Raw genomic sequence first — 12,889 nt, forward strand, 5'->3', positions numbered from 1 at the left:
TTTTAAATTGCAACAGACTTCGAATTGGTATTTTGTTTAAGTGCCACTCTGTATCTGTCAGCAGAACAAATACATTGTATGGATGAGCCAGTAAAATCAATACAAGATGGGAGATAACTCTGAAAAATACCAACCAATTTACTACTATTCTATTACAATATTATATGACAGACGTAATTCATTATTTTAAATACTTGATCTATTGCTCAGTGATTGGAGAGTGCCACAATCTTTACACATTAAAGAACTCATGCAATTACTCTTGTTGGGGTCCATATATGACAGTTTCCAAAGTAAAACACATGACCTGCTAAACACACCAAATTTCACCCTAATTTTTGGTGGTGTTGCTTTCTCTCTATTTCTCTGTGTAGTGTTTTGTAATTTTTCTTGGCCATGGTGTATTGGTGTTGTCTGTTTTCAATTGTTATTGCTCCCTTGTTATCTTTCTCTCTATTTTACTGTATTGTCAGTCCAAAACTCCTGTCTTTCATTCCAGTCTACATATCTTTGATAATTTATGGTATTTAATGTTTAATTTGTTCCTGTCTCAAAGAATGATGACATATTTGCCACTGGACAATAGTCAGATGATACAGGCTATTTTACACACTACATGCAGCTCCATGGAAACAAGTTCTTCCACAACCATCTGTGATGTCCATGTTTAACTTACCCACTACATGCAGCCCCATGGAGACAAGTTCTTCCACAATCATCTGTGATGTCAATGTTTAACTGTGGCATGGCAGACAGTAATCGTTTCATGCAATCAGTATGACCATTAAGAGCAGCAACATGTACTGGTAACATCCCACTTGTACCACGTCTAAACAAATATAAAAGTAATGCTAAATTCAAAGAAGCAACATGTACTAGTAATATCCCTGTCGTACCTCATCTTTATATATATATATTTTTCAATATGCTACATCTTCTAAATAAATAAATACAATTCTAATTCTACTTTTAGTGCAAATGCATTGATACACAAAAATGGCTGTGCTGTGTTAAGACCATCTTATTTATACGACCAGGTAAACTCAAATTACGACATTATAACCCATGTTTTCTGTAGGCAAAGCTTCAAATACAATACATTTATCTCTATTCTAATGCAATATAAACAAATCACTCCATTTCAATTATCATTTCGGTGTAAAATTTCATAGAAAGAAAATTCCGCTAAATGATGTTATCATCTTTGGCAACTAAACAAAGTGACGTCATATGTATGCTTCTGGCATCAAATGTAAACACCACATATTTTCAGGCTTCTTTTACACCCCTGAATGTAATAAAATGTGAGTTTTTATTATTGAATAATATATTATTTTATGGGGGGTAAAACGGAACAGCCAAAACAGTATCGTGTGTATAGGGCTTTCACCGTTGACAAAATGACGGTATTTGTCCTATTAAAATTGAAATATGTCATGGCAGCCATAGATTTGTTTTCATTTAATCATGGGTTGGGCATTTATATTCATATATTACTACTCCCTAACTCTCAGGATAAACAAATTTAATATAAATGCCCAATGCATGGTTAAATGAAAACAAATCTATGGCTCCCATGAATATTTCTTAAACAACCCTTTTTAAATTCTGATCTTACAAACCTCATTGGATCAGCTCCTTGTTCTAACAGTGTATTAATTAGTAATTCATGGCCATATCTAGCAGCTATATGGAGAGAAGTGTTCCCGTTCTTATCACAGGCATCTATTTCAGCACCTGAAAACAGAAATAACAAAGGCATTTAAAATCAAGCACTCCTTTGATGTTGAAAATATATCATACTTTATGTAATCATCGATAATATAATAATACCAGTCAAAAATATACAAAAACATATTTTAAGCAACAGATTTAAAATTTAACATTTCTCCATTTTACATTTGAAGTAAATTTTAATATTGAAGAGTGGACAAAAAGGGCTTACCAAAAAAGTCATGAAAAGTGTATCATAAAGTGTACTTAAAATGTTCAACTCAAATATTTTTATATTTAACTTTAATATGTAAGGCTATTTAAAGTTAAACTTCAATAAATATTATTACCAATAAATGTAGATTACAAAGTTCGTCAACAAAACTTCAGAATCTTAGCTCCCTTTTCATGCAAATAAGAGTGAGCCTCGACTGTCTTACCTTGGGAAAGATATATATATAATTCTCACCATGCTCTATTAGTGTCTGTGCTCTGGTAAATCTACCATGCAATGCTGTCATGTGTAGTGGAGTTCTACCATCCATACACTACAACACACAAACACCATTCACTTGTTATGTACTTCAAACAATGGGCTATATATATATATTGTATAATTTGCCATTTCAAAATCTAATTAAACCAGGTTATTTATACCGTCAGATGTTTCCTTGCTAACATTGATTAATTATTGCTAAATGTGATGTCATGGCAAAACAGCTTTATCCAGATGAAACATCAAATTTAGTAGACGTTTTCAGTTGCTTTATTCTATAATTGTCCTGATAAATTCAGATTCCACATAGATTTTGAAACAGCAAAATTTTCTACTTACTATGATAATTAATAACATAACTTAACACTACAAGTTACTTAAAAAAATACAGAGAAACAGATGCTGCCTTCTTTCAAAGAGAAAAGTGATTGTATTTCAAAATACATTTGTTGTTTTACTAATACTGGAGTTATTGTAGGAAGTTGGATTAATTTTAGGACAGTAAAATTCAGATCAATTATATTTTAACTTCTTAACTACTGTATGGAGATCTCAGTCCTATTCATAGCAAACATCTTGTGTTTTAACACAAAAGATACAAATTACTCTGGTATAATTCAGAAACTAAAATGATTTCTGCTTTAAAAACATAATACCTCCTAAATGTTATTGAAATTATACAATGTTTCATAATCAAATTTTGGAACAAGTCCGTAATACTTATACTGTGTCAGTGTTTAGTTAAAAGTTAAATAACCACAAATTGGAACGCAACTCCAAAACGGGACAAGAATGAAATGGTTTCACATAGACTTTTAAACGTCTATTAAGAATTAAGAATCGATCTGCCAAACTTTCATTATTATTTTCACAAATGGATCCCTATACTATAGATAAAGGGTGTAGAAATTTAGAGAGTATTACAGTGTGGTGGATACGTGCTGTTTTAGAACTACTGACAAAGTACAATGTTGTTGACATGCTGTTGGACAATACAAACAAAGGGAGATCATGCTGTTACATACTTCCTCTTTTCTCACCACTTTTTACTTTCTCTCTCTCAACTGAGCTACATTTCTAAATAACGGAATTACATATTAACAATTAAAAGAACTTTCATACTGTATAAAAAAAACCACAATAATATACGTTTCATATCATTGAAAATTTTATAAATGTATATTTCTTTGTAAATGACTTAGAGAAACATGAAAAGTCAGAATTAATACAGATAGGAAAAATAAATATATACTAGTCAAACCAACAATGTTGTAAATGTGTGTGTTTGACTTGAAGATCCTTTACAAGTGGGTGTTAAGTTATGTAAAGGAATTATATTTTTAAAACATCCAAAGGGCTGTACTATGAAAATGGACTGATAAAATAATTTTTTATATAGATATTTTATTGTTTGTAAGTCAGTTATAGTTCATTGAGTAATGAGATATGAGAGAATTTATTAAAAGTAAATTTACTCAGAATTGAGTAAGATTGTAACAAATGAGCAATCTTTAAATATATAAGATCCCTCCAGCTCACATTTATATCGTTTTCTGTGTACACTACATTGACCTACATTGTTGATCAACTAGTAGAAATAAAGAAAGAACCTGCATTTTTTTTACTCAATCTTTTTTTCTGCCATCAGCATTCATTTGACCTTCAAAATGCTCCCCCCAAAAAACCAGATAAATTATTGAAAGCATGTGGACATATTCAATGCTGTGTTTTTAAAAATCTTTCATATATATAATTCCCCTTAAATCAATGTGATAGGTACCGAATATTCATTTATTGGACCTTGATTATCAGGCCATGGAGCTATACTTCTCTTTACAAATAACAAATTGTTTTGATGGTATTTATTCCAAGTCTGTAAGAGGTTACCAGATTCTAGGGTTAGGAATGTTGGTACTATGATAAGTCATAAAAAACCTTCAAGTTTATACAACGACTTAAAAGATTCATTCATTTTAAATGATATCTACCTGATTTCTGGCATTGGCTCCTTCAGTAACAAGAATTTCTAAACAGATCCCACCATGTGTTGATGATGCTGCATAATGTAATGGAGTCTGAAATAAATGTCAACAAATAATTTTCAATTCTGACAGAATTGCGGATCTTCTTTTTAAAAAATGATCCTGTTTTTACTATAACCAGCCGACAGAATGGACATTTCCATAAACAACATAATAAAGATTTCCTTTACAAAATTTAAAATCAATTATTGTTTCATAAAATTGTCAGTTATAAGTTTTCCTTTGATATGATTTTTAAATGTAAGATGTTGTTTGACTCACCAGGCCTCTATGATTACAAGCATTAATGGAAGCTCCATAACTAAGTAGTTCTGTAACCACAACATCCTGACCATTCAGACAGGCTATATGGAGTGCTGTGTTGCCATGGATATTGACCGCATCATATTCTACACCCAGTTCTAATAACAGCTTGACCACACTGACTTGTCCACTGGCTGCTGCAGCATGTAAGGGTGTGTACATCTGGAATATAATAACAATCTTGACCATTAGATACTAAATGTTTATTAGGACAATACTAGATCTATTCTATAGAATAACTATCTTTATACTTAATGTTTATCAGGACAATAGTAGATCTATTCTATAGAATAACTATCTTTATACTTAATGTTTATCAGGACAATAGTAGATCTATTCTATAGAATAACTATCTTTATACTTAATGTTTATCAGGACAATCAGGGGCAGATCCAGCCATTTTCAAAAGGGGGGTTCCCAACCCACAATAAAGGGGGTTCCAACTATAAGTCCCCATTCAAATGCATTGATCGTAAAAAAAAAGGGGTTCCCGTATTCGATTCAATTTAAGCCCAATCAATGAACAGTTGATCCCTAAGATTAGCTGTGAAGTCAGATGTCAGACTGCGTTGACATGTACAGTTTAAGACATTCAAATACTTACAGCTTTCCAAAGTTTTGGTCTTTTAATGGAATTTTTTTCAGTAACAAATTTTGTACACACAACAATCATATCGTATGTCCCTTAAAGTTTCTTATGTTGAATAATATTGGATAAACACATTTTTTTTTGCAAAATCATGTCTTCTTAAATTCAAACCTTCATAAAACAACAGAGGTGAACCTACATAAAACATACAGCAGAGAGGTGAACCCTCATAACCATACAACAGAGAGGTGAACCCTCATAAAACATACAACAGAGAGGTAAACCCTCATAAAACATACAGCAGAGAGGTGAAACCTCATAAAACGTACAACAGAGAGGTGAACCTACATAAAACAATACAGCTGAGAGGTGAACCCTCATAAAACATACAACAGAGAGGTGAAACCTCATTAACATACAACAGAGAGGTGAACCTACATAAAACACACAGCTGAGAGGTGAACCCTCATAAACATACAACAGAGAGGTGAACCCTCATAAAACATACAACAGAGAGGTCAACCTACATAAAACATACAGCTGAGAGGTGAACCCTCATAAATATACAAAAGAGAGGTGAACCTACATAAAACACACAGCTGAGAGCTGAACCCTCATAAAATATACGACAGAGAGGTGAACCTTCATACAACAAACAAAAGAGAGGTGAACCTTTTTAAATCACAGCAAAGAGAACTTTTGAAAAGTCTATATTTTATATCATAATAAAAACTGCTTCGCTGAGCGCAGCTGGATACGCCCGCAGAGGTCCAACCCTGAACAGTTGGGGCAAAAATGGACACAATATTCAAGCTTGATACAGGTCTGAATTTGGATTGTAATTAAATATTTGACATATTATAGGTTTCTGAACTTGAAATTGGTTATATGAATTGAATTTATATTCAATTAAAGATTTCTTGCTGTTGTGCAATACTCTGTGCTGTTGCGCAATACTTAGTAAATCTGTTCTGACTATAAACAAATAAAGTTCAATTAATTCTCAATGTCATATTAGAAGTTTATGAAAATCAAAAGGGGGCTTACATAAAATCTAAAATTTATAAAAAACGAAAGGGAGCTCATGTCAATAGATATAAACAATTCACCAAAGTTTTATGCAAATTGGTTTAAGCGTTTTTGAGTTAATGTCCGACATGTTGACGACAGACAGACAGAGGTATACCATAATACGTCCCGTAAACAGGCGTATAAAAAGTATGTCAATGATGAGTATAAAAAATTCAAACCTGTTTATCACGACAATTAAGTTCAGCGCCATGTTCCACCAGGATCTTCACAACTTCTACATGACCCATGTAAGCAGCCCAGTGTATTGCACGCCTATCTTTCTTATCAAAGGCATTAATGGTAGCACCTTTCTCTAACAATAATTTTGTCATCTAAAAACATACAAAATCATTTTCAGAAATCATTGAAAACTTTGCAAGTATCATTTCATTAAAATAGGTAAAATATAAAATAAAATGTGTTTATTTGTTGGACATACAGAGGAGTATAACTTCTGATTTGGGAGAAAAGGTGGAAATACTATTTAAATAAAGAAAGGTTCTTCCCAACATTGCACTTGCTTCGACCAATTTATAACCAAACTAGAGGCTCTTTAGAGCCTGTGTCGCTCACCATGGCTATTTTTAGGTAAAATCATTATAATGAAAGGGCGATAACTCTATAAAGAGTTAACTGACAATTTCAGTCATGGTGACATATTTGTAGATTTTGTCCTGCTGATCACTTTTGCATTTTAAACTTTCTATCTTTCTTTATATCTATAATACTTTTCAAGATAATTATGATAGTAGGCAAAAACTAAAAAAAAATGCTAAAAAATGGGAAAAATCGTCATTAAAGTCAATAACTTCAATAAGGAGTTGTCGAACGATTTCGGTCATGTTTGACTTATTTGTAGATCTTGTCTTGTTGATCATTTTGGCTGTTTAAAGTTTTCATCTATCTATTATAGTTTTTAAGATATTAGACAAAAACGAAAAAAAAACTGGTAAAAATCTTCATTAGAGAGTAATAACTCAAATAAGGAGTCGTCTATTTCAGTCATTTTGACTTATTTGTAGATCTTGTCTTGATGATCACATTTCCAAATTAAAGATGATATCTATTATAGTTTTCAAATCAATCAGCAAAAATGAAAAAAAATTGGTAAAATTTAATATTTATGAGCAATATGTCCTATAAGGGGTCATCTGACAGTTTGATGTAAATGGACAGCAGATAGATGTCAACAATCTGTACATTTCTGTTCCTGTCAGATTTTCTTTATTCAAAGCAGTTTTCAAGATAATAGACAAAACTTGCATTTAACCATAGCCATGTCGGCTATGTTTGTTTGAAAGCTGGGTCATCAGACACATTTTGTAAACTAGATACCCTTATAATGATTGTGGCCAAGTTTCATTAAATTTGGCCCTGTAGTTTCAGAGGAGAAGATTTTTGTAAAAGTTAACAATGACGGACGAGAAGTGATGAGGAAAGCTCACTTGGCCTTTCATCCAGGTGAGCTAAAAAATGAACAATTTCAAAAACATTTGTTGATTCTTTAAAAAAGAAAAAGATAAAAATTACCCACATCTTTTAGATATAAATCTATTAAAACAGAAGGGCTGTGAAGTAAGAAAACAATATATATAAAGTAATCTTTTAAAACAAAAATATCAATATTATCATTTATTTGAATACCTGTTATATGAAAAATAAAGGAAATCAATTAAGCAGGGTGATTAGTGATAATAAATTTCCTGCAAAGATAAACATATCAGACAATTTAATATGTAGTAAGCAGTGCTGAAAGCATACTTAACTGCTAAACAGATCAATGAATTAATTGCTGAATATAAGCTTAACCTTGATTGTCAAAAACTTTGCCAAATTCAGTTTTATGATCACTTTTGTTGTTAATTTAAGGTCATTTGAATTGTGACAAAAAGGAAGAGAGATTTAAGTCATTTGGACAGTAAGGACTTGGTCTGTTATATATTTTTATAAGGATTTTGTGTTTTGGGATGAGAAACTAAAAGCCAAATCAATTGAGAATTTACAGTTATTTGTATCCATACTTAGTACATTTTGTGAAATAAGCAATTGTTATGCAGGGAAAATATAAATGTTCTGTGTGTCCATTCAAAGTCACTTGAAATAAATTTTGTCTGGTTCTGATAGCCTTGTCAAATACATTAACACGGTTTGGGAATTTATTTATGTTTGAAATACATACTTGAGTCAACTGAAAGTATGATGCAGGCTGATTTTACCTAACTTGTAAGACATTATAACATTTGTTAGTGTAGGTATCTTATATCTAACAAACCTCTTTATGTCCATTGAAGGCAGCATGATGTAGACTGGTTCTGCCTGCCCTGTCAGACACATTGACATTTGTCAAGGAAGGTACCAGTAATTCAGCACAGCGTACAGCATTGTTGGCAGCTGCTACGTGTAATGGTGTCTGCCAGTTTTTGTCTCTGGCATTTACATCTGCTTGATGTCTCAACAATACTTCAACTGTTTCCTGTTAAGGTAAAAAAAGTTTCTTGTTAACATTTGTACTTAAATTAAAGTGTGTTTATGTGGAAACCTCGTACCACCACTAAACATTATTTCAAATTAAAAACCAAATTTGACAAGAAGCCTGTTTTCAGAGACATTGACAGCTGCAGGATAATCTCTATGTGTAATCAGGATGCATGGACACACAGGGTCATAAAATGGTTTGTCCAGACAGAAAATCATTTGTCAGATTGTATCTACATGCCTTTATAGAGAATCTGGATATAAATCAGTGACATAAAAAATGGCAGAGAACACATCAGTCATCTATCTCTATGATTTAAGCTAGTAGATAAATCTATTCTTATTACATAATATGAAATTCATATAGATTCCACACATGAAATATAATAATTTTGCACCAAATATTTACTCGATTTCTTCATAATTTTAGACAAAATAATTTTGCAGCACTTTAACTTTAACATGTTTAATACTCTAAGATATATTTTCGAATTGATAAAAAAACTATTTCAAGCAAAAAATTAAAACTTTGTGAAATACAACAATTCTTTGGTGAACAAACTTTCATATCTCCCTAAAGGCATTGGAAATGAATGTTGAACATTAGAGCAATAACCCTGATTACCCTATATTCACTTACCTCAGATTTGGAACAGCATGCCCTGTGTAATGGAGTCAGCCATTTGTTATCCTTTGTGTTAACCCTGGCTCCACTTTGTATTAGAAGATCTGCGATCTCACTCTCTCCACAATAACAAGCTGAGTGTAATGGACTTCTTTTCTCAGAATCCTGCAAGAATAGTTTATAAATGTATTAAATCTGTAAGACTGTTATTCCATCAACTCATATCTTATGCTCGCAATTCCTTATTTACATTTGAATTTTAAGAACAATGTGTAATTTTATTTTCTATTTTGTATAATTGGATCTTAAACTTGAAAACTGCAAAATCGTAATTAATAAATCTCATTTATTTTAGTTTTATTTGAATCAACACTTTTTCAAAAAGTGTCTCTGATTAAAATTATAATATGAAGTAAACCTGGTAGTTAACATCCTCTTTCTTGTACAACAATGCTCGGACTTCATCTGGATCACCATGGTAACAAGCCTGCACTAATGGAGGCTGTAAGGATAAAAATAAAGCTGTTAGTCTATCTTCATTTATGCTAAATGATTCTAAGTTTATATATTATAGACATCAGAAAAATGTATCTTCTTTATCAGAAATGAGCATTTTTTTATTTTTAATTTCCATCTTAGATAAAGTAAAATTAAATCAAATATTAGGGTTGTAATATTATAGAATGATAAGCTTTTGCAACTTTTTTTTGCTCATAAATCTAAGTACTTTTTACATATACATGCACATATATATTTACAGCACGTTGTTTCCAGTTCTATAATCAAAGCATGGTAGGGCTGTGAGGCAGCCAATCGGAGGTCAGAATAACAAAAATACGTGTTTAGGGTTTCCGTACCTACCCTTTTATGTATGCCTCAAAACGACTACCATAGAGTAAGAACATAAAATAGAATAGCAATTACATGTGTCCCCAGTTTAATAACTAGAATAGAATAGCATCTAATTATCATGTTTAACATAGCAACACACCAGATTATACATTCATTATGTGTGCCACTTAGTGGGTGATGCATTATGTTTTTGCTTTGGGATTAAACAGGTGCATTTGGTGTTTTAGTTGTCCCGTTTAATCTGAGTACCTGGGACTGATGATCAAATCAGTATAAATGAATACTTGATTCACTGGTAAATCAGAGTGCAAATGTGCACTATTTATTTTCTCATTTTATTGCTTTAAAAAAGTTTGCATTTGTTTAAATTTAATCAGATTGAATACACACGACCATTTGGAACATACACATTCCCAGTCGTTATTTCGATTACAAATAAATTGGGTCAATCAACATTTAATTGATGTTTTTGATTTTAAACAACTATAATTAATATCAGAATATATTTTATGAATAAGTTACTCTAATATCACTTCCTTTAGATTTTATCAACTTCCCTGACAGTTGTAATAAAAGATTTGTTGATGTGCAGGAACGCGGAAGCTTGATGTGTAAAAATAGGTTGATGGACACTCTGTTGGTTTTAAAAATACACACATATCTGTTTTCCCAAAAAAATTATATTAGAGTTACAACCAGATGGAGTTGTTGTTCTTCAAACGATAGGTATATAACTTTCAGTGTGCATGTGTAATGTAATACTGTGGATCCATTTATTTTCGTGGGTACCAATTTTCGTGGATTGAGGAAAACTAGCATTTTCGTGGTCATTTGATTTCGTGGTTTTGCCAAAGTTTGCATAAATTCCTATAGAAAGTTTGCCATTCGTTTGACATTGGAATTAGTGGTTCCCCGGTTTCCACGAAATCCACGAAAATTGGTATCCAACGAATAATAATGAATCCACAGTATATGTTGACAGAGTTGTTGCTCTTCAAACGATAGGTATATAACTTTCAGTGTGCATGTATAATGTAACATGTTGAATATTCTGAAATTCTGCATGCAGTTTTATCTTTATTATCATGTATAATAATGTTGTATTAGATGTATGTGTCTGAAATCTCACAACAATGCCATTAAACATGTTAAAATTTCTTATTATACCTGACATTGTATAGTTATTATTTGATTGGCTAATGCAGTCTCACATGTCATAGTTTAATTTTGATGTTTTACCAAAAATTGGCAGGAGTGATGAATAACCTAGACAAATTTAAGCCTCCATTAAACAACCCTATTATTCCCCATTGAATAACCTTTTCAGACCCTTGGTTTTTGCACGAGTTATCTCCCATAAAAAATGATGTCATTGACGCCTGTAAACAAAATGGCAACGACCAGGTAAGAAGCCCAAGAAGTTAAAAGGAAACAAGATCAAACAAGGCTTGGAAAATCATCCCGTTTCGAGGATATCTCTCGTAAATGGTTCTTTTCAGGGTCATCAATATTTTACAGAAAGTCTATACCTTTGTTGTACATACCAGAAATTCTAAGACACAAAATAATTTCCTAGCATAAGTGTTTTGACAATCTTTTTTACTCCCGTATGGCAATATTTTACATCTAATAATTGCATGTTTGGTATAATAAAACAGTTATGGCCCATTGAGTCGGTGAATATTCAATAAAGCCCTCGTGAAATAACCCTTACTCAGGTTGACAATTTTGGACATTAAACTCCTAAGCGGGCCATAATTGTATAATATAAATAAGAGAACTGGCATAAAATGCAATGAAAACAAAAACTGTTTTATAGTATATCATAGTATATATAAACTTTCTTGATGCTAAATATATCTTATTATCACTAATTAGTTAGACCACATTCCTATGTTGCTCCAATGGGAGTGTAGGGGCTGAATCATAACCTTTATGGGAAAGTAGTGTCATTAGGAACTTGCATAAATCATTACAGGATTTTTTTATTGACCTGTATACATTGTAAGTCTGTAAATAAACAAACCAACTAATATACTAAGCCCTTTTATACATTGTGGCGATCTTAATAAGTTAATGAGTATCTAAATGATGGAATAAAGCAGACAGGAGTGACATTTATTTTATATTAGTTTGGCAGGTCGTGTGATAGACAATGTCAAAGTGGTTAGGAAGTATAAAGAGAGTTTTTGATGCTATTTTTTTACCGTCAAACTCAACATAATATTTACAACATATTTTATTTCACTATGTACACATATGTACTTGAAAAGGGAGCGGGTGTCTTACTACCTGTATGAACACCTCTCACGTGTTTACAAATTTCAGAAAGCAATAAAACTTAATGCAAATTAACCTCGTCTTCCAGTTGCAACAAAACTAGAGTCCCTAGTTTCATTTGATAGCTTTATTCACTGCATAAGGTCTAATATATGTCAGTAAGAAAACTTTTTCCACAATGACAGGAAGAAAATTCACCCCTAAGTCGCCATGTTTGTAACATTCCGCAGTAACGATAGGTCAATCGTAACATGTGACTGTGCTGCTTCCGCTGGGTTTAAAAATAGGTCAACTATACACAGTTAGTTCCCTTTCCATGTGGCTGTTCAAGACACAAATTATAGCTTTTATAAAAAGCTTGCCGTCTATGAGCTGATATTTATTTACAGGTGATCAAAGGTGTGTTGTTAAACACTGGAAAGCATTATAATTTCTATTAAAGG

General features: G+C 32.0%; 1 protein-coding gene across 2 annotated transcripts in view; it reads right to left on the reverse strand.

The window, feature by feature from the left end:
* Positions 1-12,686, reverse strand: part of LOC127731147 (serine/threonine-protein phosphatase 6 regulatory ankyrin repeat subunit A-like) — a 36,688-nt gene extending 24,002 nt beyond the window's left edge. For both annotated transcript variants that reach the window (XM_052240079.1, XM_052240078.1), the window contains exons 1-10: positions 12,523-12,686; positions 9,733-9,816; positions 9,330-9,479; positions 8,487-8,687; positions 6,394-6,546; positions 4,513-4,716; positions 4,198-4,284; positions 2,183-2,261; positions 1,623-1,737; positions 677-829 (exon numbers count right to left, since the gene is read on the reverse strand). In XM_052240079.1, coding sequence (XP_052096039.1) covers positions 677-829; positions 1,623-1,737; positions 2,183-2,261; positions 4,198-4,284; positions 4,513-4,716; positions 6,394-6,546; positions 8,487-8,687; positions 9,330-9,479; positions 9,733-9,816; positions 12,523-12,564 — 1,268 coding nt within the window. In that variant the 5' untranslated portion in view covers positions 12,565-12,686. The remainder of the gene's footprint in view (positions 1-676; positions 830-1,622; positions 1,738-2,182; positions 2,262-4,197; positions 4,285-4,512; positions 4,717-6,393; positions 6,547-8,486; positions 8,688-9,329; positions 9,480-9,732; positions 9,817-12,522) is intronic.
* Between the last annotated feature and the right edge of the window lie 203 nt (positions 12,687-12,889).

This window comes from Mytilus californianus, unplaced genomic scaffold (genome assembly GCF_021869535.1).
Source record: "Mytilus californianus isolate M0D057914Y unplaced genomic scaffold, xbMytCali1.0.p SCAF_2, whole genome shotgun sequence".
NCBI classification, from domain to species: domain Eukaryota; kingdom Metazoa; phylum Mollusca; class Bivalvia; order Mytilida; family Mytilidae; genus Mytilus; species Mytilus californianus.